This window comes from Myxocyprinus asiaticus, chromosome 11 (genome assembly GCF_019703515.2).
Source record: "Myxocyprinus asiaticus isolate MX2 ecotype Aquarium Trade chromosome 11, UBuf_Myxa_2, whole genome shotgun sequence".
Lineage (NCBI taxonomy): Eukaryota > Metazoa > Chordata > Actinopteri > Cypriniformes > Catostomidae > Myxocyprinus > Myxocyprinus asiaticus.
This window is the reverse complement of record NC_059354.1, coordinates 28,993,714-29,017,482: the sequence shown is the minus strand read 5'-3', so window position 1 is coordinate 29,017,482 and position 23,769 is coordinate 28,993,714. Positions and strand designations below refer to the sequence as shown.

The following is a 23,769-nucleotide window of genomic DNA, read 5'->3' as shown; positions in this document are numbered from 1 at the left end:
GGTGACTGTCTGTGTACTTGTGTGCATGCACGGTTGGGTGCATGTTTTCATGCATAGCAGAGTCAGATGACAGAGATTTTCAGCTCAGTGGGGTCAGGAGACAGACTCAGGGGGGCTATAAGACTTCTGATTCAAGATACTCAGCATGCTTGTCTGTCTCACAAATACAAGATGCTTTCAAGCAGTACAGACTCACCTAGCCTGGTTACATTCAGGCATTTCATTTAAATATATACTGAGCGATTCATTTGCCATTTTAGTCCAGACTTATCTCACAGTGAAACCAGAAACTGTAGATTGACTGTTCTTTAGCTAAAATTAGTCTGTGCTTACCGAAATTGGAAACACTGCCCCCAGTGGCCGAAGCATTGTGTTTTTGGGCATATGGGAGCATGTGAGCTTTTTATGGGAGTAATGTCCACGGAGGGGCGCCAAAAGCTAGTTGTGAAGCGAGTTGTTTTCATCTGTACTGGCAGGAATACAGTGAAGAGGAATGCATATTTTATAAACTGTACCCCCAACTCAAACCCCAAACCTAAACCTAACCATCAGCGGAGTGAAAATGTAATGTTAGAGGGAAAAATACAACCTCCGAATCACGCTCATCACTGATTATGTGAACTTGATTTCTTCCTGGTTTCATCGTGGGATCTGAACCCCATCTCCTACTCTGCTGAAGTGAAGTACTTCCGGCCTAGCCACAGAGGAAGATAAACACACTTGAGCCAATGCAATCATGTCTGATAGGAGATGGTGCTTGTCAGTGAGTTGGCCTAATGTGGCCGATCCAAGGGGACCAGAAGTATCACAAAAAACATGCTGTCCTCCCGTGTGATCATGTTGTTTGTCCAAGGCATGTATGGCCTGAGTATACTCCATGCAAATACTTTAATGCATATGCTTCACGCTAGAGGTCTGCATTCCCGTGGAACTCCCGCAAGACCCATGGGACCTGATTAGATTTATTGTGGCGCAGGATTAAATTTCCGAGTTGAAGGCAGGAGTGGACGGTACTTCCATGAGATGTGGACGGTACTTCCATGAGATGTGGACGGAAGTGGGCGGTCAGAGAATAGCCTGAAAAATCTGATGTGGATCTTTTTATTTGATTAATTAATGAATGCAAAAAAACAATAAATCATTTTTTTATAACATAAAATAAATGTGCACACAGCTTGTGCATTAAATGATCCAGTATTTAGAGCAGGCAGGTAGTTAAAGAGGCTTGAATGGCAGAGCAAAGCACACACTCATCAAAGCATGTGAAACTCGGACTAGAAAATGGTCAATTTAGTGTTAAGAAACCAACTTCAGGCAAGTCAAATTGGCGTCATTTTCACACATCATCTGATAATAGCAATAACAGTAATAACACAATTAATACAAATAAAACATTCTTTGTATACACTTGTCTGTTTGTATGGCTTTTGCTCTATGTGGAAAACAAATGCAGGTTTGCAGGAATGGGAGCGGTCGGGAAGAAAATCACTGCGGGCAGAGAGCGGGTGAACATGGAGTAAAATTTAGTGGGAGCATTCAAGATGCGAGATAGAAACTTTTGGGAGCGGGCGGGAGGGGGATTTAAAAAGCAGTTCCGTGCAAATCTCTACTTAGAGCTACGAAGTTTGATTTCACGCTTTTTACAAATTGAGTGTGTTTACATGCGCACCAATACACTGATAACTTCCAAAAATCTCAAATGTAAAAAAATGTGCCACAACGTGAGAAAACATATACATGAGACTTTATCATTGGGTTATTCTCTGCTTTTGACATAAAAACACATTGAATTAACCTGTAAAGAGCACCAGTAAATGTGTTTACATGTAAAGACAAATCGGGGTAATGGGCTAAAATCTACATGTGCCGATTAGTTTTTTGCTTAAACTGTTTATGGCCTTACCCTTATAAAAAGTTAACCATTTAATGCGTTTACATGACTTTACACGTTGCATGCTCATTAAGCATAATCGGTGTAAGATTGTGCATGTAAAAATGCTCGTTGCGTTCCAAAATGTGTTAGAACATACACTCACTGACCACTTTATTAGGTACACCTGTACACCTACTTATTCATGTGATTATCTAATCAGCCAGTCATGTGGAAGCAGTGCATTGAAATCATGCATATATGGGTCAGGAGCTTCAGTTAATGTTCAAATCAACCATCTAATTCACAAACCTCCTGCAATCTAGTTCAGGCAAATAGCGTTGCATCTTGGATATTTAAGTTAGGTTATTGTCATCCTTTCTTCTCAAACACACCTCCTTTCTATTTAAATTAGACTTACTGAAGACTGCACTTCATTCACAAACCTCCGTGCTATTTGCCCAGCACAATGAACAAAGCGCTATTACTCCCTGAGGAAAGTATCCAGCAGTGAATTGCTGCGTGCTGGTCTCTATTTTCTAGTTAACATGCTTATGAGCATGATGGATGCTGCCACTGGTTGAATTTCAGTGTGAAGAGGCTCAAAAAAGACTATTGATTGTTATGTGTGGTACGTCACATTGAGCTGTGGCGCCCATGCGGGCTATGCAATTTTGAATCTGGCTTGCAATATTTCTCAGTGGTGTTTACATTCTTCAGTAAGCCAACCAATGAATGGCTTGCATACAGTTGTCTCAAAATATTAAATTGAGATGAAAGTATAATAGCATCCAAACAATTACACATGTAACCTTAGTTAGAATCATATGTATAGCATCAATGATTAGCAGTGCACACCTCAGTTTCAATAATAAACACTGTTTATATTTGTATAAATATGTGACTTGTTATTAGATGCATTCCCTGGAGTGTTTCTATTGTGACAGTAGCAGCGATAAATCAGAGTGCTAGTAGTCTGCCTAATTTTGTAATTATTTTGCAATTAATGTTCTAAGCATCTGCCATGTGCTATCTTTCTTTTAACCTTTTCATGACACTGGAGACATCAGCATGTTATGTACACAAACAGAGAAACACAGCAGCATGGGAAATTGTTTAGTGCGATATAGTCTCACGTGTCATATAGTCTCAAAATATGCTGACATGAAAAGACTATCATTTGATACACAAAAACAAAGGAAACAGAGATTTGTGGATCTGCATAACAATATTGCATTTTTATGTTTCAAGATTCAGTGTCTCATCACGTCTCACTCATGGCTCATTAGGTCTAGTTTGTCTTGGGGTAATAGTGTTCCAATTAACTGCTGCATCCCAAAAATACACACAAGTTTACCCAAGAGGGGCTGACGTTTGACTGACATGAGCCTCAGAGCAGATCCAAACCCGACAACACCAGAAACAAGTATGACAAGTGTTACTTCCAACTGCTAAAGACACAGAGTACCACAGAGAGCTGTGAATCACTGAAAGTTAGTGTCCAGTCATGAATGGCTCAGAATATGACTGCTCGATATGGTCCAATTATCATTTTGCAATTGTTTTCAGAAATTTTTTTATTGCATTTTGAACTAGGATATGATAATCGTAATACCTCATATTACATGGCTTTATGAAACAAGTGGGATAATGAACAGTCGGTCATTATTGCAAAATAAACCCCTTCAGGGTGATACAAAAACCCCACCGCCACCTGATCACCCTTTGAGAGTTTATTTTGTTATAATGACAAAATGGCTGTACGTTATCTCTTAACAAAAAAAGCATAACATATTATTGAAACAGCAGCTTGCATGTTCAACAGAGTGTGCTAAAATCACAAACTAGTAACTTCAAGTGATGTTTTTTTCTTATGCTTTGCCCATGCTCTGGTGCCAAAAGTTCTGTTTAAAAGAACCAAACTCACACCCTCTTTCAGTTTTAACTATGTACGCAGACTGCTGTATTTTTATAATTCATTTTTTTACTCTCCTTAGTAACTTGTGACAGCCAAAATGTTTGGCATTATGTGAATGTGAACCTGGAGTCCTTTTGCCTTCGCAATGTTAAAAGTGAACTTCACCTCAGACTTAAAGTGAACCATACTCTGACCACCACCAGTGATGGAGTTCGTGTGAGACAAAATAAAGAACCACCCCTTCACTTTTAAGCGCACAGAGCATACAGACTATATATTTATTTATTTAATTAAATCACAGTCTTCAACTGTTTAATAATCGCAGAAGGACATATAATGCACTGTAAAAAAAAATAACTGTGAGTTTACATTAAATTTCACAGTATATTTTACAGTAGTATTTCTACAATTTATTACAATTAAGACAACTGTATACTGTTACTTCACAATGAACAGGACCAAGTTAATTAACAGAGGTTCGGGAGGAGCATGTTAATTTTAATCTGACAAATTACATATCAAGTAGTGTATATAAGCCGCTGCTTACCTGCTTTCCGTGACAATTTTCCTGACATCCCTCCTCCACCCCATCTTCACTTGTTCTCTAGATTCAAATTTATCTAAAGCAAAGTCCGGGGTGGTAATCAGGACTTGAGGCGAGTCTCAAGTTCCGAGCCCTCCAGTATACGGACAGCAAGCCAAAGACTTTTACCTCTTCTATACAAGATTACATGAACATACGAACTACTGAAATTACTGTAATTTAGCAGTGCTGTGCTGTAGAATCACAATGATCATCTGTATTTATTTATTTTTCTACATCGTTTGTTAATTGTCACCATTGTTGAGTTTTGTATGCTGAGTGTTGATATCTGTGCATGACTGGTTGGCATTTCTTTCCAAATGTTCATGAGATATAAAACCAATCATATCATCGGCTAGCACTGCAAACTTTTTTTTGAGTCTGAGCAGAACATCACAATACAAACACATTATTTATTTGTGTACTGCACAGGTTATGGCTCTTGATATGTTTTGTGCTGTCTAACCACTTTTCTGTAATGCATATATGTACTGCAGTGCTCATTACACTCTTATAATATTATTGCAATAACATCTACAACTTTCTGGAAAAGGGTCACTGCCATGTAATTTGCTCAAATATGAATGGTGTATAACTGTGTATGAACAAAACCCATGAAACATGCTAGTTAGAATGGTAATTATTTGCCTTCATGGTGAGATATTAATTACAGACTTTAATATGAAGCTGACAGACTCTGTGTGATCTCTTCAGATCTTGCTTTCTATTGCACAAATATGATTCCTCCTTATTTCTGTCTATTTTAGGATCACGTTTTGTCATCTTCCGTTTCAAAGTAAATGGCTTTACGTGGGGACGGAGCGTGGAAATACGCACATAGTGAACATCGAATCCTTCATTTTGTCTGGATATGTTATCATGTGGAACAAGGCCATAGAACTGTGAGTACAAGTACAAACATAAAGTCAATGCAGCAAACATGACTAATAACGCTGAAGAGCTAATCAATAGAATGCCAGAGTTCCGATGTTATCACATAATAGGCTATGTGGATCTAATTCAGATAATTTAATGATGTGAAATGAAATAATTACCTGGAATGTGAAATGTAACCAGAAATTATAAATGTAAAAGTTGATTTCATATAGGAGTTTTCCCAGTAGCTCTGTCTGGAGTTAAGCAAAGGAGCTGTACTATTAGCCCCAATTACAGTCTTGAAGGTTAGTTTAACCCAACATGAAAACTCTTTCACTATTTAGTCACCCTCATGTCATTCCAAAACCATATATTTTCTTTCTTCCATGGAACACAAATTAAGATCTATTGAAGAATTTACAGAGTGAGATTTATCATGGGGACTGAGGCGGTTGAGGCTCTGAAAATGAGAAAAAGCAGCTCAAAAGTACCATAAAAGTATCCACCCATATGGCTTACATGATATATCACAAGTCTACTGACAGCATACGACAACTTTGTGTGAGGAATTTTCATTTTTGGGTAAATTACTCCAAAGGTTCTTAAATGGTTTGTTGTGGCACCTTAGGTTCAGCAACAAATCCTTTTCTTATCAATAACCATTTTTCACTGTATAGGGTTCTTGAGTTGGCTGTATGGCTCTTTAGATATTAAAAAATCTTCTTCATGTTACATTATATGTTCTTTAGATCATGGTATTGGTTCTAAGTATCATCCGTTAAGGACAAGTAAAGCCTTCATACGTTATTTAAAGAACCAGTACATGGATGGTCACAATGCTTTCAGGACAAAATTGATACAAAAAAAATATTAAAAATTCCAAACACGTTGATTAGATCAGTATAGCTATAACAGATCTCTTGCAAAATCCACATTACACCTGCCAATGTTAGTCTGTTGTCACAGACATCTTAAATAAACATTATCCTTGCTGAGGAATAAATAAGTTATAACGTCAAAGCACTCTTATCTGCCATTCTACACTAACGCATTTAGACACACTGAAACACATAAACAGTCATACGTTCACGCATCTATACCTTTTTTTGAATAAATGTGCAAGTCAACAGCAACACCTCAGTCTAAAGAGTGATAATCTGACAAGCAAATAGCTTACAAGTGTCAATCAAGTCTTCTCCTACACAAGAGGCTCTTGGCGGCTTCCCTGTAGACAAACGTTAACGTTAGCGTGAGTAACCGTGGATACATTTCTGAAGGACATTTAGATCCCTTTTCGCCCACTTGCAGCCCTCTACAGATCCATTACCCAGAATCCCCTCACCTCCTTATGTCTTCAAGTAGCTCAGTGCCACATCGAGTGTGTGCTACTTTATTTGCATTTTTCAAATGAAAGGACTTGTTGCTAATATTTGATTATTCTGAAGGGCTTTTAAAGGTGCTCCTTTATGAATGCTTTATTTTAAGTCATTATTTAAGTTTTTATATACTTCTGAACAGAAGTGGTTTAGTCACTGCTGTACTGTTGGATATAAACAAATAAAAATTATGTCACTATTTAAAGTCTTTCTAGTAGGTCTGTCCACTGTCTGCCATTTTTGGAACACTCTTGGGAGGCTATTTCCAGTCTTGACAGTGCAGCTCATATCTACTTTAATGGGGAAACACCAAAATATAAAAAACTGTTGGTCACTATTACGATCAAAGAACATACTTCACTGCAGCAGTAAAATATGCCATAACTGATATCATAAATTGTGCTTCTTTATCTCATATTATGTTAAAAACAATATTTTCCCGGCTTGTATAGATAATGCACATGAGCATTCTTGAGATGATTGACAGGCGATGTCTGTATCTAAAAAGTGATTCGCTCTTTTACCTGTAAGGCGGGACTTCCTTTCTACATCCGTTGAACGTCGGGCACTAGAGCTCTTTGGCAGGGGGTTCCAATTTCTCCCATTCATTTTAATTATAGAAGTGGACCATCTCTGCTAAATAGTCTCTGCCCTAATGTCACTCCAAATTAGTATCAGATCTTTGTTCTTCCATGGAACACAAAAGGCAATTTTTTTTTTTTTCTGTTAAAAGTCACTTTTAAAAGTAAATAGTGGCTCTGTGCTGTCAAGTTCCAAAAAGGACAAAAAAGCCCCTTAAAACTAAAGTAAAAGTTATAGATATGACTCTGGTTATCTCAAGTCTTCTGAAGCCCTACAGTCACGAAAGTTCAATTGACAATTATATTTGTTTTATTTTTGGTGAACTATTCCTTTAAAGCTGAGGTATGTAATTTCTGTGCCACCAATGCCACCAAACAGAATTGCAAAAATAAACAATGTTTTCAAAACAGTTTTCTGAATATACACCCTGTCTGCTGTTGGTCAAATAAAGAGATAGTTCTGCCCCCAATTCACACTATTGGTTGAGCAACATTGTTGGGGTGGGTCTAAGCGGGTCGCTCAAAATAAACAGACAGTACTTACAGTTTCCAAGAAAATGTACCTATGAAAAGCTTACTTATAGTTGTCTCTGCATGTTAAGCTGGGATAGAAGAAAGTATTTTAAAGTTACATACTTGAGCTTTAAGCTGTAAGTTAAAGAGTCCATGGTATTGTCTGCATATACTGTAGTCATAACTGAGGGTATTTACACTTGGTCACTTCATGCATTTTTACTATTCAGATTGCTGTCCGATTTAATAAGCATATTTAATTTACACTTGGACACATCAATCTGTTTGCACCAAACAGATATAAATCCGATCTTCAATTCCAGCACTATATGCAAATGAAACAGAGTTCACTTTTATGATTATGCTAATGCCTGGCAGCAAATTTAAAAGATGTGATTTATTAATTGATTCACAGTGACTTTGCCCAGTGTGCATGTTGTGTATTTTTCCCCTCTGGGCTTGTCATAGGAAAGATGTGTCATGCACCTAAGCTACACTTATTGTCAGTGTTTAGTTTCAGTTTCATCAGCGATCTACATCCAATAACTGAAGAAAAAAGTTCTGTCTCTCCTACAACATAAGTCCATTTCATAATTTGTTATTATGTTTGGTGTGACCCAAACCCTATGCAAATACTCAGAAACAGCTGTCATGTCTCACATTTTCCCTATGTTGACATAGCGATGTTTGAGTGGAGTAAAGTTTACATATGTGGCTTGAACAGCCATATGCATTTTACACTTGACAGAGATTTGTCTGGAACGCGTCTCAAACCACCTTTGGAGGGCATTTATACTTGATCTTTTCATGATCGCAGAGCAATCCAGTAAGCCAAAACAAATTTCATGTGTTTTAAAATAAAGCTGAAAATAAGCCGCCATTTTCATTTGAAACATGAAACATATGGCTGATGTTGTTTTACTGCGGGAAACCCTTGCAAAAAAATATTAAAAATAAATAAAAATAAAATAAAATAAAATTTGTGATAACCAAATTTGTGTACTGTACTTCAAAGAATACAATGATATTACCATGGTACCAAAAACCATGGGTAGCACTTTACAATAAGGTTCCATTCATTAACATTAATGCAGTAAGTATCATGAACTAACAATGAACAATATATTTTTTGACAGCATTTATTAATCTTTGTTAATGTTACTTAATAAAAATACAATTATTCATTGTTAGTGATTAGTTAGATTAGATGTTAGTTCATTGTGCATTAACTAATGTTAACATATACAACTTTTAATTTAAAAATGTTAGTATATGTTGAAATTAGCAATAAAAAGATTAATAAATGCCATAAAAGTATTGTTCATTGTTAGTTTATGTTAACTAATGTTGTTAAGTAATGTTAACAAATGGAACCTTATTGTAAAGTGTTACCAAAGAATCAAAATATGTGTCATACTATATCGTGGCATGCATATCATGATAATGTATTGTGGAATGCTTGCCGATTACCCTTCTGTTATTCCGGCAGTCTACCAGAGTTAAGGGGATAGCTTTTCTGCCATTGCTTTCATGACCATATTTATGTGTACTGTAAACATGTCATGTTTTAAACAACAAAGCAGCACAGTACTTTTTTCCTGCTGCGTTTGGGAATAGGTTATGAGAAATGCATTCACACACTTTCAGTATTGAGAGAATTCCTCTTTATAGAGACAAAGCGCAGCTCATTTCAATAAATAAATATGAATGAGTATAAACATGGTGTGTGTTTATGGTTGTGTGCCAACAGTCGGCATCCCCTGATGGAAATCAAGTACAAGGATAGAAAGGAGGAACCAGAGATTTGTTTTTTCCTCCTCCTGAGTCACACATGAATAAGCGTGGAAGGAAGATGAAAATGGGAGAGGGATTCAAAGGAGAGCAAGAGATTAACTAAGATCCCGTGAACCTCAGAACCTACAACAATTCCACGCTGTGCTACACTGAAATCAATTGCCTTCAGATAACAGGTCTCTCTCAATCAGATGTCTTTTACACACATACCTCTCAAAATCTTAATTTGGAACAAGATATCTGACACATCCTTCTTCAAATGTGCAGCCATGCTCCACAACCATCAGGAACATCACTGCACATGCTGTGTGCTAGTCTCGATTCTGCACATTGTTTATCTTAAACCTCTGTGCTTGTAGTGTTGCTAATCTGTTTTACACTTTTAGCATCTTTGGAAATGGCATGAAAAAATGTAATGTTCTAGGTCATGCTGCATGTTTTAAAATGTGGATTTTCTACTAAGATGCTCAAATCTTGTAATGTAATAAGCAGAAACTTCCCTGTGGTACCTTTAAGCTTTTCAAATCACGCTTGCCAAATTGCAACCAACCAATTTCTTGTTTTTCACCATAATATTCCAACCTACGCAAGCACCGAAAGCACATCAGCTACTCTTATCATAGCCTTTCAAGTTGGATTTAAACAGAGAGTGAACGCTCACAGCCAGCAAGGCTAGCGTTAGTATGCACCTCACGTTTGCTTTCAAACAATTAGTTAACAATAAATTAGTATTTTTGGATTTGATTACCAAATAGCATGTAAACAGCAGTCCCTCTGTAGAGTGCAGCTCTGATCTGCGGCATGATACATTGCATATGTGGCTATGTGTGTTCTCACCGGAGGCTTATGTGATCACAGGTAGCGGAGGATGATAGGGTGAGGAGAGGAGGCTTGTCTTCCTTTTTTCGCTGATAAGCAGGGACCTCCTGTTCTCATTGTCCTGTGTACACACACACACACACACTCACTCACACATATCATGTGCTGTTTTACTGTCAGGCTATACCCTACCTTACACACATACAGAGCCAGACAGGGTCTTCCATGGCGCCTGTCTGTCTGCTTGTTCAGAGAGCTAAACAGGTAGATAGGGATGGTGGGAAGGAGGTGAAAGAAAAAAGACAGTAGAAAAGGAAATGAAAACATTTGTGTTTATTTATTTATTTTTTTATTTAAATTGATCATTTTTCTATTTATAATAGAATCCTAATTCCAAAAAAATTGGGACAGTATGGAAAATGCTAATAAAAACTAAAGAAGTGATTTGCAAATTATATTCACTCTGTGGTATATTGAAAGCACTACAAGGCATTTTTTAATGTTTTATATTGTGAATTTAATTATATATACAGTGGATATAAAAAGTCTACACACTCCTGTTAAAACAGCAGGTTTTTGTGATGTAAAACATTAAACAAAGATAAATCATATCAGAATTTTTGCACCTTTAATGTAAAAATTAAATCCTATGCAATGCCACTGAAGTGACACATTTCAGAGAGAGAGAAAAAAAAATAGAATAACCTAACTGCATAAGTGTGCACAACCCTGAACTAATACTTAGTTGAAGCACCCTTTGATTTTATTACAGCACTCAGTCTGTTTGGATAAGTGTCTATTAGCCTGGCACATCTTGACTTGGGAATATTTTCCCACTCTTCTTTGCAAAAACATTCCAGATCTGTCAAATTGCGAGGACGTCTCCTGTGTATAGCTCTCTTCAGGTCCCCCCACAGATTTCTATAGGATTCAGGTCTGGGCTCTGGCTGGGCCATTCCAAAACATTAAACTTCTTTTTTTTGCTGAAGCCATCCTTTTGCTGATTTGGATGTGTGCTTTGGATCATTGTCATGCTGAAAGGTGAAAGATCTCTTCATTTTCAGCTTTCTAGCAGACGCCAGAAGGTTCTGTGCTACAATTGACTGGTACTTGGAGCTATTAATGATTCCCTCCGTCTTCACTAAAACCCCAGTTCCAGCTGAAGAAAAGCAGCCCCAAAGCATAATGCTGCCACCACCATGCTTCACCGTGGGCATGGTGTTCTTTTGCTGATGTGCTGTGTTGTTTTTGCGCCAAACATACATTTTACAATTTTGGGCAAAAAGTTCAATCTTGGTCTCGTCAGACCATAACATATCTTTCCTCATGGTTTTGGGAGACTGGATACAGGTTTTTGCTGGGCTTGGATGTTTTTTTTTTTCATCAGAAAAGGCTTGGTCTTGCCACCCTGCCACATAGCCCAGACAGATGAAGAATACAGGAGATAGTTGTCACATGTAGGGAGTAACCAGTTGTAACGCAGACTCTGGAGAACAGAGATTAAGATCCATATGCGGTTTAATAGTAAATGTGCAACTCATAAACAGACAGACAGGGTAAATCACCAGTAAAGGAACAGTGTAGGCAGATGAGAGACGTAGTAATAAACAGGCAATGTTCAGGGCAGGCAGCAAACAATCACAGTAAGAGTCCAAGTAAACAATGGGTAAACAAGGCAAGCAGCAGAGTATCAAACGGTGGGTAACAGGCAGAAGTTGAACACAGGCAGGCAGTATAAACAGAGGTAAATGCCCAGAAATATTAGCAGGAGCAAAACAAGACTTCGCAATGACTATTGTTAGAACAGCGCTTAAATAGTCTATGAAATAGGGAACAGGTGTAAGTGTAATCAGTCCAGGTAGGCATGCTGGAAAGTGTAGTTCATGAGTGGCTCCTGACGTGAGGAGGCATTCGACGCCGGGGTCTTCCACGGGGTCAAGGGGCAGGTCTTTCTGGATGCATCCTGTGAAATTCAGTAGTGAGTGTGGGGTCAAGAATATCGTCAGCTCTGACCCAGGATCGCTCCTCCGGGCCATACCCCTCCCAGTCAACTATGTACTGAAGAAAGCGACCCCGACGTCTGGAGTCCAGGAGCTCTCGAACTTGATAGGCCTCTTCGCCATCCACAATTATGGGAGGGGGGTTTGGATTATTGATCTCCTCCTCCACCCTTGGGCCACCAGTGGGTTTAAGCAGGGAAACATGGAAGGTGGGAGAAATGCGGTAGTTGGAGGGCAGTTGAAGGCGATAAGACACCAGAGTAATTTGTCTAATAACTTTGAAAGGACCCACATACCTGGGACTGAGTTTCTTGCAAGGCAGACGGAGGGTTCACAACTGCTGTCTTTTCCAAAAACTATGCGAAATGTGGACTTGTCGGACCACAAAACATGATTCCACTGTTCTAGTTTCCATCTCAGATGAGACCAAGCCCAGAGAAGCCGGTGGCACTTCTGGTGTTGATTGACAAAAGTTTTCCAAAGTATTACCAAGCACATGAGTGTATATTTAAAAACAAACCAAAAAAAAAATATATATATATACATATATTATTTTTAAATTAAATTAAAAAACAAAAACAAACAAACTTTAAAATTCACACGGTAAAACATCAAATAATGTGTTTTTGTTTTGCTTTCAATATAGCACAGGGTGGATGGCATGAGTTTGGGGTGAGAATTTCTGTTGAATGGAAGACAGGGGAGTGTTCAAGACTTGTTTGAAAACAGACATTTTTTTCTTATTCACATTTCCGTTAAGTGGTGTTAATGGCACAGGAATTTTACACTTCAGCTTTAATTAGAAAATAACTTTAAAACTTAAAGTTAAAATAATGGACAAAGAACATATAGCTGCCAAAACAGTTTACATGCAACTGTTACACATTCTGTCTAAAGGGGCGCTCACACTACACTTTGTGCTCCATACACACTGGAAGCATAAGCCAATGTGAAGAAAATTCATGTTTGGCTGTAGATGAAAGTTCAACTTTGACCTGCGAATCTGTATGACAAGAAGATGCGTGACCAATAGAAGATCAAAATGTCACACACTGTCCTCTTGGTTTAATACAAAGACATATTTCAAAACTGCGTGTTTTGTTGCAGGAAAGCGAGTGGACAAAATATTTGAACATTTTTAACATTATTTATTTGTGATGTATTATTTACTTACACCAGAAGTCCTCCCGCATGACATTATACCCTGGTCAATTACATTGTCAGAAAAAAAAATTGCATGCTCAAAGCCTAGTATGACTGCCCCTAAAAGCATTTGCAGTTGTTAGTAAAAATATGTGTAAGAAAATCAATAAAAAAAATGGCACAGAGATGTAATAGTCCAATTCCAGTGTTTTTTTTTTTTTTTTTTTTTTTCTGCAAGTGATTCCAATCATTAGCGGCAGCAAATTTGAAGGCAGATATTCAGGATAAGAAACATTCAGGAGAATGCAACTGGTTAATCTTGTTCTATATGTGGCAGAGTGGAATTGTTGCATATTTTTCATATAAGCTGGTGTCAGACCAAACAAGGTTTTGTAAATACATTGCCTAATAGAAAAATAAATAATTGATTGAAGAGGAAGGTAAAATCACCTAGTGTGTTCATCTAGTCATAAAGATGAACAGAGGAAGAGGAGTGCATTATGCCACACTCACATTGACTGTGTTAGAGGACAATAATAGGCCTCATAGAGAGCGGAGACAAAGGGTCACTTCTTCTGATGAGACGAGCATCAATGCTGTGCTGGACATTCCATCAGACTGAAATTAAATTTGAAGCCCAGTGAGAGAGACTCGTTTAGAGATGACATATCTTTCCTATATCCTTTCTGCCTTTGTCTTTCACTAAAACAATCACTCTTTTTCATCATTTGTTGAACCTGCCAGCGGTCAAAACACTTTTCAAAGGTCTCTCTCTCTCTCTCTCTCTCTCTCTCTCTCTCTCTCTGTCTGTCTCTTGTGTATACTGCAAAAAATGATTTTCAAGACAAATATTTTTGTCTTGTTTTCCTGTGAAATTATCTAAACATTCTTAAAATGTGATTTATTTACTTGTCAAGCAAAATGGGATAAGATATTAAGTCTTGTTTTAAGATAAATCTGACGACTTGTGAACTTTAAACAAGATAAAAAATCTGCCAAAGGGGTAAGCAAAATAAACTTAATTCAAAGGGAAAAGAAGTTTATTTTGCTTACCCCATTGGCAGATTTTTTTTCTTGTTTTAAGTCTAAAGTTCACTAAACTTGATTAGATTTCTCTCAAAACAAGACTTAATATCTTATCCCATTTTGCTTGACAAGTAAATAAATCACATTTTAAGAATGTTTATATATTTTTATTGGAAAACAAGACAAAAATACTTGTCTTGAAAATAATTTTTTGCAGTGATGACTTAAGAAGCAACCATTTTAATCCACCTAATAAAGCTGACACATAATGATGCATTTTACAAATTGTTATTTGCTTTGATAGTCTCTTATATGAGTTATGTTGTAGTTTTAGGAAATTCTATTAATGAAAGGTAAGATTTGTTTGTTTTGCTGGTTGATATGACAGTCATCGGCTGTGTCTCATTTGGAAGGCTGCGTCCTCCGGAGGTCGCATTTGTCGGCTGCATACGTCATCGAGGCTGTCTCGTTTCAGAAAAGCGAGTAGGACACTTCGAATGCAGCCTTCGAATGCGATCTTCTTTCACAGGAATTCGGAGGATGCATGAGGTGTATCCTTTGTGGGCACTCACAACCCACAATTCTTTGCTTCAACGGAAATGACAACAATTTGCCCGTAAATATGATGTTCAAACACAAGGAATGTTAATTCCCAAGTTGAAGTACCTCAGTAGATGGGTGAAGAATATATTATATGTATAATTATATTAATATATAATTAAAATAAAGTATTAGACTAAAATCTATTTTCTTTTCTCTTTACATCATTATATCTCTCCTAAAATGTACCTCATGCATTCTCTTCCAGAGTGACTTTGTTCCCTTCTCACTCAAAGCGCTCGCACTTGTTAAAGAGTGGTGTGCTGTCATAGCAACCATGTTACGTTCCGTTTCCGTTTGTCCTATGAAGGCCGTCTCGTTTAAATGAGGCTTGTTTAAAGGAGGACACTCGGTATACTGCAGCCTTCAAAGGACACGTCCTACCTAGCACGCAGCCTTCGAAACGAGACACAGCCATCGTGAGATTTATAACCACACTTTCAGGATGGATGCAGCATCAGGCAAAACTTTTCAGATACTGTTGGCCTTTGATATGTATAGTCATCCATGAGTAATTTATTACGCAACCAAAAGTGTCCAAAAAAGAACTATTCATTTCTTCTGCTATAAAATTTTTCAAGTGGACAAAATTACAAAGTGCATCTTTAATATATGCATAGTGAGTTTGAATGTCAAGCATTGTGTTTTCCTGATGTCACAGGATACAGTATACTCTCATTAAACTGAATACATAGACAATAAATTAATGCAAATTAAAGCCTTTATCAGCCAAATAAAAAGGACGCTTCCTCTTCGGGCACTTCAGCAGTCATTTGGTATAGACTTCAAAGACACTTAATCATTAATCTTACAATTCATACAAAATCCTTGAGTTTTAAAAATTGCCCACAAACATCTGCTCAGTTTACTTGGAGGGAATGAGACGTTGTGTCGATGTAGTGACACTAGTGGTCACTCTTGGGAGCCCGAGATACCTCTGGTCTTTGATAAAAGGCCAATGAAAAGAGGGGCTCTGCCCAAGGAAGATGCAGTTTGCCAACAGGGAAACGAATCAGCGGAAGATATACATCGTATGGGGTTAGCCTTACAGGGAACCGCCACATGCGGAGCACCTACCCCAGAACAGGACTCTTAGTTAGCACGTGTCCTGGGCCGGCAGCAAATCTCTCCGAAAACTCGACTGCCACAGGGCTCGGAGGAAGTCAACCAGAGAACAAACTTGTGAACACTACTGGGAATTAATGGCGCACGTCTTCAGCTCAAAAGGAGGTGGAAGGTGCCATGTGCAAGCGATACACCCGGCCGGCTATCCTGGGCTTATCCGCTTGTGTTGCATGCCACTACCTGGGACGAAACCGGTTCCACCTGGAGGTTGTAGAACCTTGCAAAGGTGTTGGGTGTTGCCCAGCCCGCTGCTCTGCAAATGTCTGTTAGAGAGGCACCCCTGGCCAGGGCCCAGGAAGCCGCTACACCCCTGGTAGAATGGGCTCGTAGCCCTACCGGGGGCGGCATGTCCTGGACGTGATATGCCATAGTTATGGCATCAATGAGCCAGTGGGCGATCCTCTGCTTGGAGACAGCGCTTCCTTTCCGCTGTTCACCAAAGCAGACAAAGAGCTGCTCAGAGATCCTAAAGCTCTGTGTAATATATGCATAAAGCACGCACCAGACACAGCAACAACAGGGCTGGGTCTGCCTCCTCCTGGGGCAGCGCTTGCAGGTTCACCACCTGGTCCCTAAAAGGGGTCGTGGGAACCTTGAGCACATAGCCCAGTCGGGGTCTCAGGATCACGTGAGAGTAGCCCGGACCGAACTCCAGGCACGATTCGCTGACAGAGAACGCTTGCAGGTCTCCTACTCTCTTGATGGAAGTGAGCGCAGTCAGGAGGGCAGTCTTCAAGGAGAGTGCCTTAAGCTCGGCTGACTGCAATGGCTCAAAGGGGGCTCTCTGTAGACCCTGAAGAACTACAGAGAGATCCCATGAGGGAACGAGGCACGGTCTGGAGGGATTCAGCCTCCTGGCGCCTCTTAGGAACCTGATGATCAGGTCGTGCTTCCCTAAGGACTTACCGTTGACTGCATCATGGTGTGCTGCTATGGCAGCAACGTACACCTTCAAGGTGAAAGGGGACAGCTTCCCTTCCAACCTCTCCTTCAGGAAGGGAAGCACTGATCCGACTACGTATCTCTGGGGGTCTTCCCGTCGGGAAGAACACCACTTAGCAAACAGACACCACTTAAAGGCATACAGGCACCACGTTGAGGGGGCCCTAGCCTGAGTGATCGTGTCTACCACCACTTAGGTCTTCCACGTCCCATCCAAGGGCCAGACATGGAGATTCCAGAGGTCTGGTCACGGGTGCCAGATGGTGCCCCATTACAGAGAAAGAAGGTCCTTCCTCAGGGGAACTTGCCGGGGGGGGTGGGCTGTCACGAGGAATGTGAGGTCCGAGAACCACGTCTGAGTGGGCCAGTAGGGTGCTACCATTACGACCTGTTCCTCGTCCTCCCTGAATTTGCACAGGGTCTGTGCAAGTAGGCTCACTGGGGGAAACACATATTTGCACATGCCAGGGGGCCAGCTGTGTGCCAGCGCGTTTATGCCGAGGGGGGCCTCGGTCAGGGCGTACCAGAGCGGGCAGTGCGTAGGATTCTTGGGAGGCGAACAGGTGCACCTGTGCCCGTCCGAATCGACTCCAAATCAGCTGGACCACCTGAGGGTGGAGTCTCCACTCTCCCCTGAGGGTAACCTGTCGTGACAGTGCGTCCGCTGTAGTGTTGAGGTTGCCCGGGATGTGAGTGGCTCGCAGCGACTTGAAGTGCTGCTGACTCCAGAGGAGGAGACGGCGGGCGAGTTGTGACATACAACGAGAGCGCAGACCACCTTGGCGGTTGACATATACAACCGTTGCCGTGTTGTCTGTCTGAACTAACATGTGCTTGCCCTGGATCAATGGGCGAAACCTCCTCAGGGTGAGCAGAATTGCCAACAACTCGAGGACAAGCCGGCAGCTGCGTGCCCATTGCAAACAATGCCCCAGCCCGTTTTGGAGGCATCCGTCATGACCACGACACGCCTGGAGACCAGTTCTAGGGGAACACCTGCCCGTAGAAACAAGAGGTCGGTCTAAGGGCTGAAAAGACGGTGACAGACCGGTGTGATGACCACGCGATGTGTCCCGCGGTGCCATGCCCATCTCGGGACTCGAGTCTGAAGCCAGTGCTGAAGCGGTCTCATATGCATCAACCTGAGCGGGGTGGCCACCGCTGAGGATGCCATATGCCCCAGGAGCCTCTGAAAAAGTTTCAGTGGAACTGCTGTTTTCTGTTTGAACGCTTTCAAACAGACCAACATCAACTGGGCGTGCTCGTTCGTGAGGTGCGCTGTCAAAGAGACTGAGTCCAACTCCAAACTGAGAAAAGAGATGCACTTAACCGGGAGGAGCTTGCTCTTTTCCCAGTTGACCCGAAGCCCTAGTCGGCTGAGGTGTGAGAGCACCAAGTCCCTGTGTACGCACAACATGTCCCGAGAGTGAGCTAAGATTAGCCAGTCATCAAGATAGTTGAGAATGTGAATGCCCACCTCCCTTAACGGGGCAAGGGCTGCCTCTGCGACCTTCGTGAAGATGCGAGGAGCCAGGGACAGGCTGAAAGGGAGGACCTTGTACTGATATGCCTGACCCTCGAATGCAAACCGCAGGAAGGGTCTGTGTCGAGGAAGGATCGAGACGTGGAAGTACACGTACTTCAGGTCTACCGCCGTGAACCAATCTTGATGCCGGACGCTCGCCAGAATGCGTTTTTGCATCCGCATCTTGAACGGGAGTCTGTGTGAAGCCCGGTTCAGTACTCACAGGTCCAAGATTGGCCACAACCCACTGCCTTTTTTTGGTACGATGAAGTAGGGGCTGTAAAACCCCTTCTTCATCTCGGCCGGAGGGACAGGTTCTATCGCGCCCTTCTGTAGGAGTTCACCAAGGTTAAGTGGACACCGCTGAACCTGGGCGGATGCCTGGCGAACTGAATCGCGTAGCTGAGTCGGATGGTCCGGACCAGCCATCGCGACGGATTGGAAAGTGCAAGCCACACGTCCAAGTTCCGTGCAAGGGGGACCAAAGGGACAACGTCATCGGACGTACCGGCAGGTGGGGCCTCGTGGCGGGGTGGAGCTCAAGGTGCCACACCATGTTGTGGCCATGCTGAGTCTAAGGACATCGAAGCTCTTACCTGGCTCCTTGTGACCACAGCCTGGGATGGGGGAGGAAGAAGCCTGTCCTCGTGACCCGTGGAGACTGTCACATCGGGGGCGGATTTGTGCCACAGCTGGGCGCTCAGGGGCGGGAGACCACCGCTGGAGCGCCAAACCTGCCAAATAGAGTGGTGGACAGTGGTCATGATGACGGCCGTGCACACTGGATATGTGACCCAGGGAACAAGGAAACTGCTCTTGCTGAACTCTTGAGTACTGCAGCCACTTGGGCATGCAGCCAATTAAATGCAAAGGTAACAAAATATGGAGTCTGCTTACCAGCTCCAGAGCAGCGGGTTTCGTCGCCCATCTCAAGGGCACTTTGAAGCCTTTCACGGTTTCTGGGCGGCCGCGAGACGGGTGGCATCTGCTTCCTGTGGTGGGCTTCACGCCGGGGCCTGGCCGAAGGGGCAGGCTGTGGCGGAGCCAGTGCAGTCACCGCAGGGGGATGCCCTTGGCGACGAGTAGACGGGGTGCGGGATCTTGAGCCACACCAGGGCAGGATATGCTGGATAGCATCCGTCTACTGCTCCACTGTCGAGAACTGCTGGGCAAAGTCCTTGATGGTGTCGCCGAATAGGCCAGCCTGGGAGATGGGGGCAGCAAGGAATCGTGTCCTGTCGGCCTCACCCATCTCGACCAGGTTGAGCCAAAGGTGGCGCTCCTGGACCACTAATGTGGACATCGTCCACCCGAGAGACCGCGCCGTGACCTCCGTCGCTCAGAGAGCGAGGTCGGTCGCCGAGCGCAGTTCCTGCATCAATCCTGGGGCAGAACTACCCTCGTGCAGTTCCTTTAGTGCCTTGGCGGACTTGCAGGATAGCCATGGCGTGAAGGGCGTAGGCGGCTTGTCCAGCGGCACCGTAGGCCTTGGCCGTCAGAGACGACGTAAACCTACAGGCCTTGGATGGGGGCTTTGGGCACCCGTGCCAGGTGGCGGCGCTCTGCGGGCATAGGTGCACCGCGAGTGCCTTTATCCACCGGGGTATTGCCGAATAGCCCTTGGCTGCCCCACCATCGAAGGTAGTGAGGGCGGGGAAGCTGAGAAGATTGGGACCAGGCAGTAAAAAGTGCCTCCCATGAACTTGTCAGCTCTTCATGCACTTCCGTGAAGAAAGGAACGGGGGCGGGGCGGGGCGTGGCTTTGAGCGGCGCTGCGAGCCCAGGAACCAATCGTCGAGCCGTGAGGGTTCAGGGAAGAGCAGAGGGTTCCACTCTAGCCGACGCTCGCGGCTGCCCGGGAAAGCATGTCATCATCTCTGCGTCAGCCTGTGATTGGGCAATCATCTCCGAAGGGAGGAGCCCAGCTGATGCTTCCACGTCCGACTGGATGAGCCCGCTCTCCGATGCTGCGCTCGAGAGCTCATCACTTTTGTGGGCTCCGAATAAGAGGTCGAACTCGCCATGAGACGAGCTGGCGGACTCATCCAGAAGCCTGATTGGGGCAGATGAGCATGCTGGGAATGGGAGGTCCGCGGGGGGATACCCGGCGGAGGCGGTCCCATTGTGGTCCCCAAATCACCCCCAGTGCTAGCCACGCTGGCCTCATATTCGTGGGTAAAAGGACCGAGGTGGGGAGCCTCTGGGGTGGCTTGTTTTCTTACGTAGGCGAGTCGTGACCGCATCGTTGCCATGGACATGTCCTCGCAATGAGAACATGACCATCCACGAACACTGTCTCCACGTGAGCAGTGCCCAGACACGAAAGACAGTGATCGTAACCGTCAGAAGGCGAGAGATAACGAGCGCAACCAGAAATAACACACAATCGGAAAGGAATCTTTAAAAAGATGCGTCTTTAAAAAGATGTTCCATGTGTGCCACTCTTTTAGAGAAATATACTCTTTTAGAGAAATATACTCTTATTTCTGCCAAAGCGCCCAGGGGTATTCTCTGCATTGCACCAGTGCAGAGGGGGGAGAAGCCGCTGAAATGCGCCGTCAGATCCAGCAGAGGTGAATGAACAGTCGTGGGAATTCAGCTCAGTGAGCATGACTGTTCGGCTCCGAAGAGAAAATCTGAATGAGTGGTTGCATACCAGCTCCTTTTATAGCCGTATGTCCGGGGGAGTGGCATGCAAATACCACTCGCCAATTTTCATTGGCCTTTTATCAAAGACCAGAAGTGTCTCGGGCTCCCAAGAGTGACCTCTAGTGTCACTACATCGACACAACATCGAGTGAGTGACAAACAGGGAACAAGACTTGTACTACACATAGATAACTAACATTGGCATTATATTCATGCTATATTGACAGAGTTACCTGTTACTCCCAATGTTATTTTTCTCCATAAACTAACATCTTATGGAGTTTTGTGTTCCTTGCCACAGTCGCCTTTGGCTTGCTCACTAGGGGTCTAAAGACAATTTTTTTTAAGTCATGATTTTCAATTATGTTATTCATTTAAACCACAAAATGAGGACTTTAAGACATCACAGCATCATTTTATGTTACTGCATAATTTTGTGTAAAGCTGCTTTGAAATGTTGTGAAAAGCACTATATTAATAAATAATTGTCTAAATATTTTCTGCCAGCATCAGCAGAGATAGCCACTGAATTAAATTTTTATATAAAAATGGATCAGTGGTAGCCTTGGTGTGGAACTCAGAGGTGCTCAGAGTTTTGGGTAATATGTTTCAAAGAAGCTTGTAGAAGATGCAGAAATGAGCTTGTCTTGGGTAACCAGAGGTAACATTGGGACCTGGAGCTGTTACAGAACAGTGAAATTAAGAATGAAATCAACACTATAGAAGTCGTCGCAAAGAATGAGGAGGCTTCACAAGGAAAATAAATAAGTACAATGCTTGAAACCAGAGTCAAGAAAATACCTGTTGCAGAAATTGAGTAATGGTAGAAAAGGAGTCATTATGATGGACAGGTCATGATCTGGTGGAGCTTAAGGTCAGTCGATAATGAGAACTGGTGCAGATCGAAGCAGTCTGTGTGAGAAACAAGTGACAGAAAATGGGAGCTCAGGGTGAAGATAAAGGACTACAGGAGTGGATGAGATGTTTGTGGTGGTATGTGGTTTTGTGCTACGACAATTAAACAAAAGTGCTGCTGATATTACTAAGAAAAAGAGCTGTCTTACAGTTTAGACATTCCATCTTAATCTTTAGACATAGACATCTTAAGTCGATTGCACACTACAAGACTGAAGCTTGTCACCCTGGGTACATTTAAAGACTCACAGTTTTTTTGTTTTCTGTCATGTTGGTGCACACATTACACAACTAAACACATATTATGTATGTCAATTTCAGTGTCATTCTCCACTCTGACTGTAGTTACAATCACAAAATACATTTTTACACAAACTCAAGCATGTAGCAGTATGTTGATTCTTTATGTCACCAAACAACAGATGAAGTGTATACAGTCACGTTTGCTCTGTTTATGCAAACTGCATAAAAAAGATAAAGAGCTATAAATAGGGAACAGTTTTTTTTTTTTTTTTTTTTTTTTTTGCTCCGACTTCCCACTGAATCTCTCTCCTCTTGCATTCTTTTGCTCTTTCACAATGTAATTGTCTGTTACTCATTATTTCTCTCTCCAGTCAGGACAGTGGGCACACCTGAACACTGGTCGACCAGATTTCAAATTAGTTTTTAAACTAGTGTCTCACAAGTGTGCAATGATCTTCAGTCTTGTAGTGTACGCTTGAATTTACATTCACTTCATTTGATATCTGTAAAGAGAAAGAGACCATTAAACATGTCCGAAACACTTCCACTTTGTTCCCGGTATGCAGTGGTTAGTACCTACCAAAAGTGGTCCAAGGAAGGTGAACCAGTGACAGGGTCATGGGCGCCCAAAACTCATTGATGCGCATGGGGAGTGAAGGGTAGCCCATCTGGTCTGATCCCACAGAAGAGCTACTGTAGCACAAATTGCTGAAAAACTTCATGCTGGCCATAATAGAAAGGTGTCAGAACACACAGTGCATCACAGTTTTCTGCTTATGGGGCTGCGTAGCTGCAGACCAGTCAGAGTGCCCATGCTGACCCCTGTCCACTGCAGAAAGTGCTTACAATGGGCACGTGAGCATCAGAACTGGACTATGAAGCAATGGAAGAAGGTGGCCTGGAATCATGTTTTCTTTTAGATCATGTAGATGACCGGGTGTGAGTGCATTGTTTACCTGGGGAAGAGATGGCAGCAGGATGCACTATGGGAAGAAGGCAGGCCGGCATGCGATGCTCTGGGCAATGTTCTGCTGGGAAACCTTGGGTCCTGGCATTCATGTGGATGTTACTTTGTCACGTACCACCAACCTAAAGATTGTGGCAGACCACGTACACCCCTTCATGGCAACGGTATTCCCTGATGGCAGTGGCCTCTATCAGCAGGATAATGCGCCCTGCCACACTGCAAAACATTTTCAGGAATGGTTTGAGGAACATGACAAAGAGTTCAAGATATTGACTTGGCCCCCAAATTCCTTAGACCTCAAACT

General features: G+C 42.2%; 1 protein-coding gene across 2 annotated transcripts in view; it reads left to right on the top strand.

Moving 5' to 3' along the window:
- The window catches only part of LOC127448109 (syntaxin-binding protein 5-like), a 228,013-nt gene that overhangs the window by 122,318 nt on the left and 81,926 nt on the right, over positions 1 to 23,769 (top strand). For both annotated transcript variants that reach the window (XR_007898457.1, XM_051710407.1), the window contains exon 5: positions 5,139 to 5,273. Coding sequence is in view for 1 of the 2 variants with exons in the window: in XM_051710407.1 (XP_051566367.1) it covers positions 5,139 to 5,273 (135 nt within the window). In the remaining variant the exon portion in view is untranslated. The remainder of the gene's footprint in view (positions 1 to 5,138; positions 5,274 to 23,769) is intronic.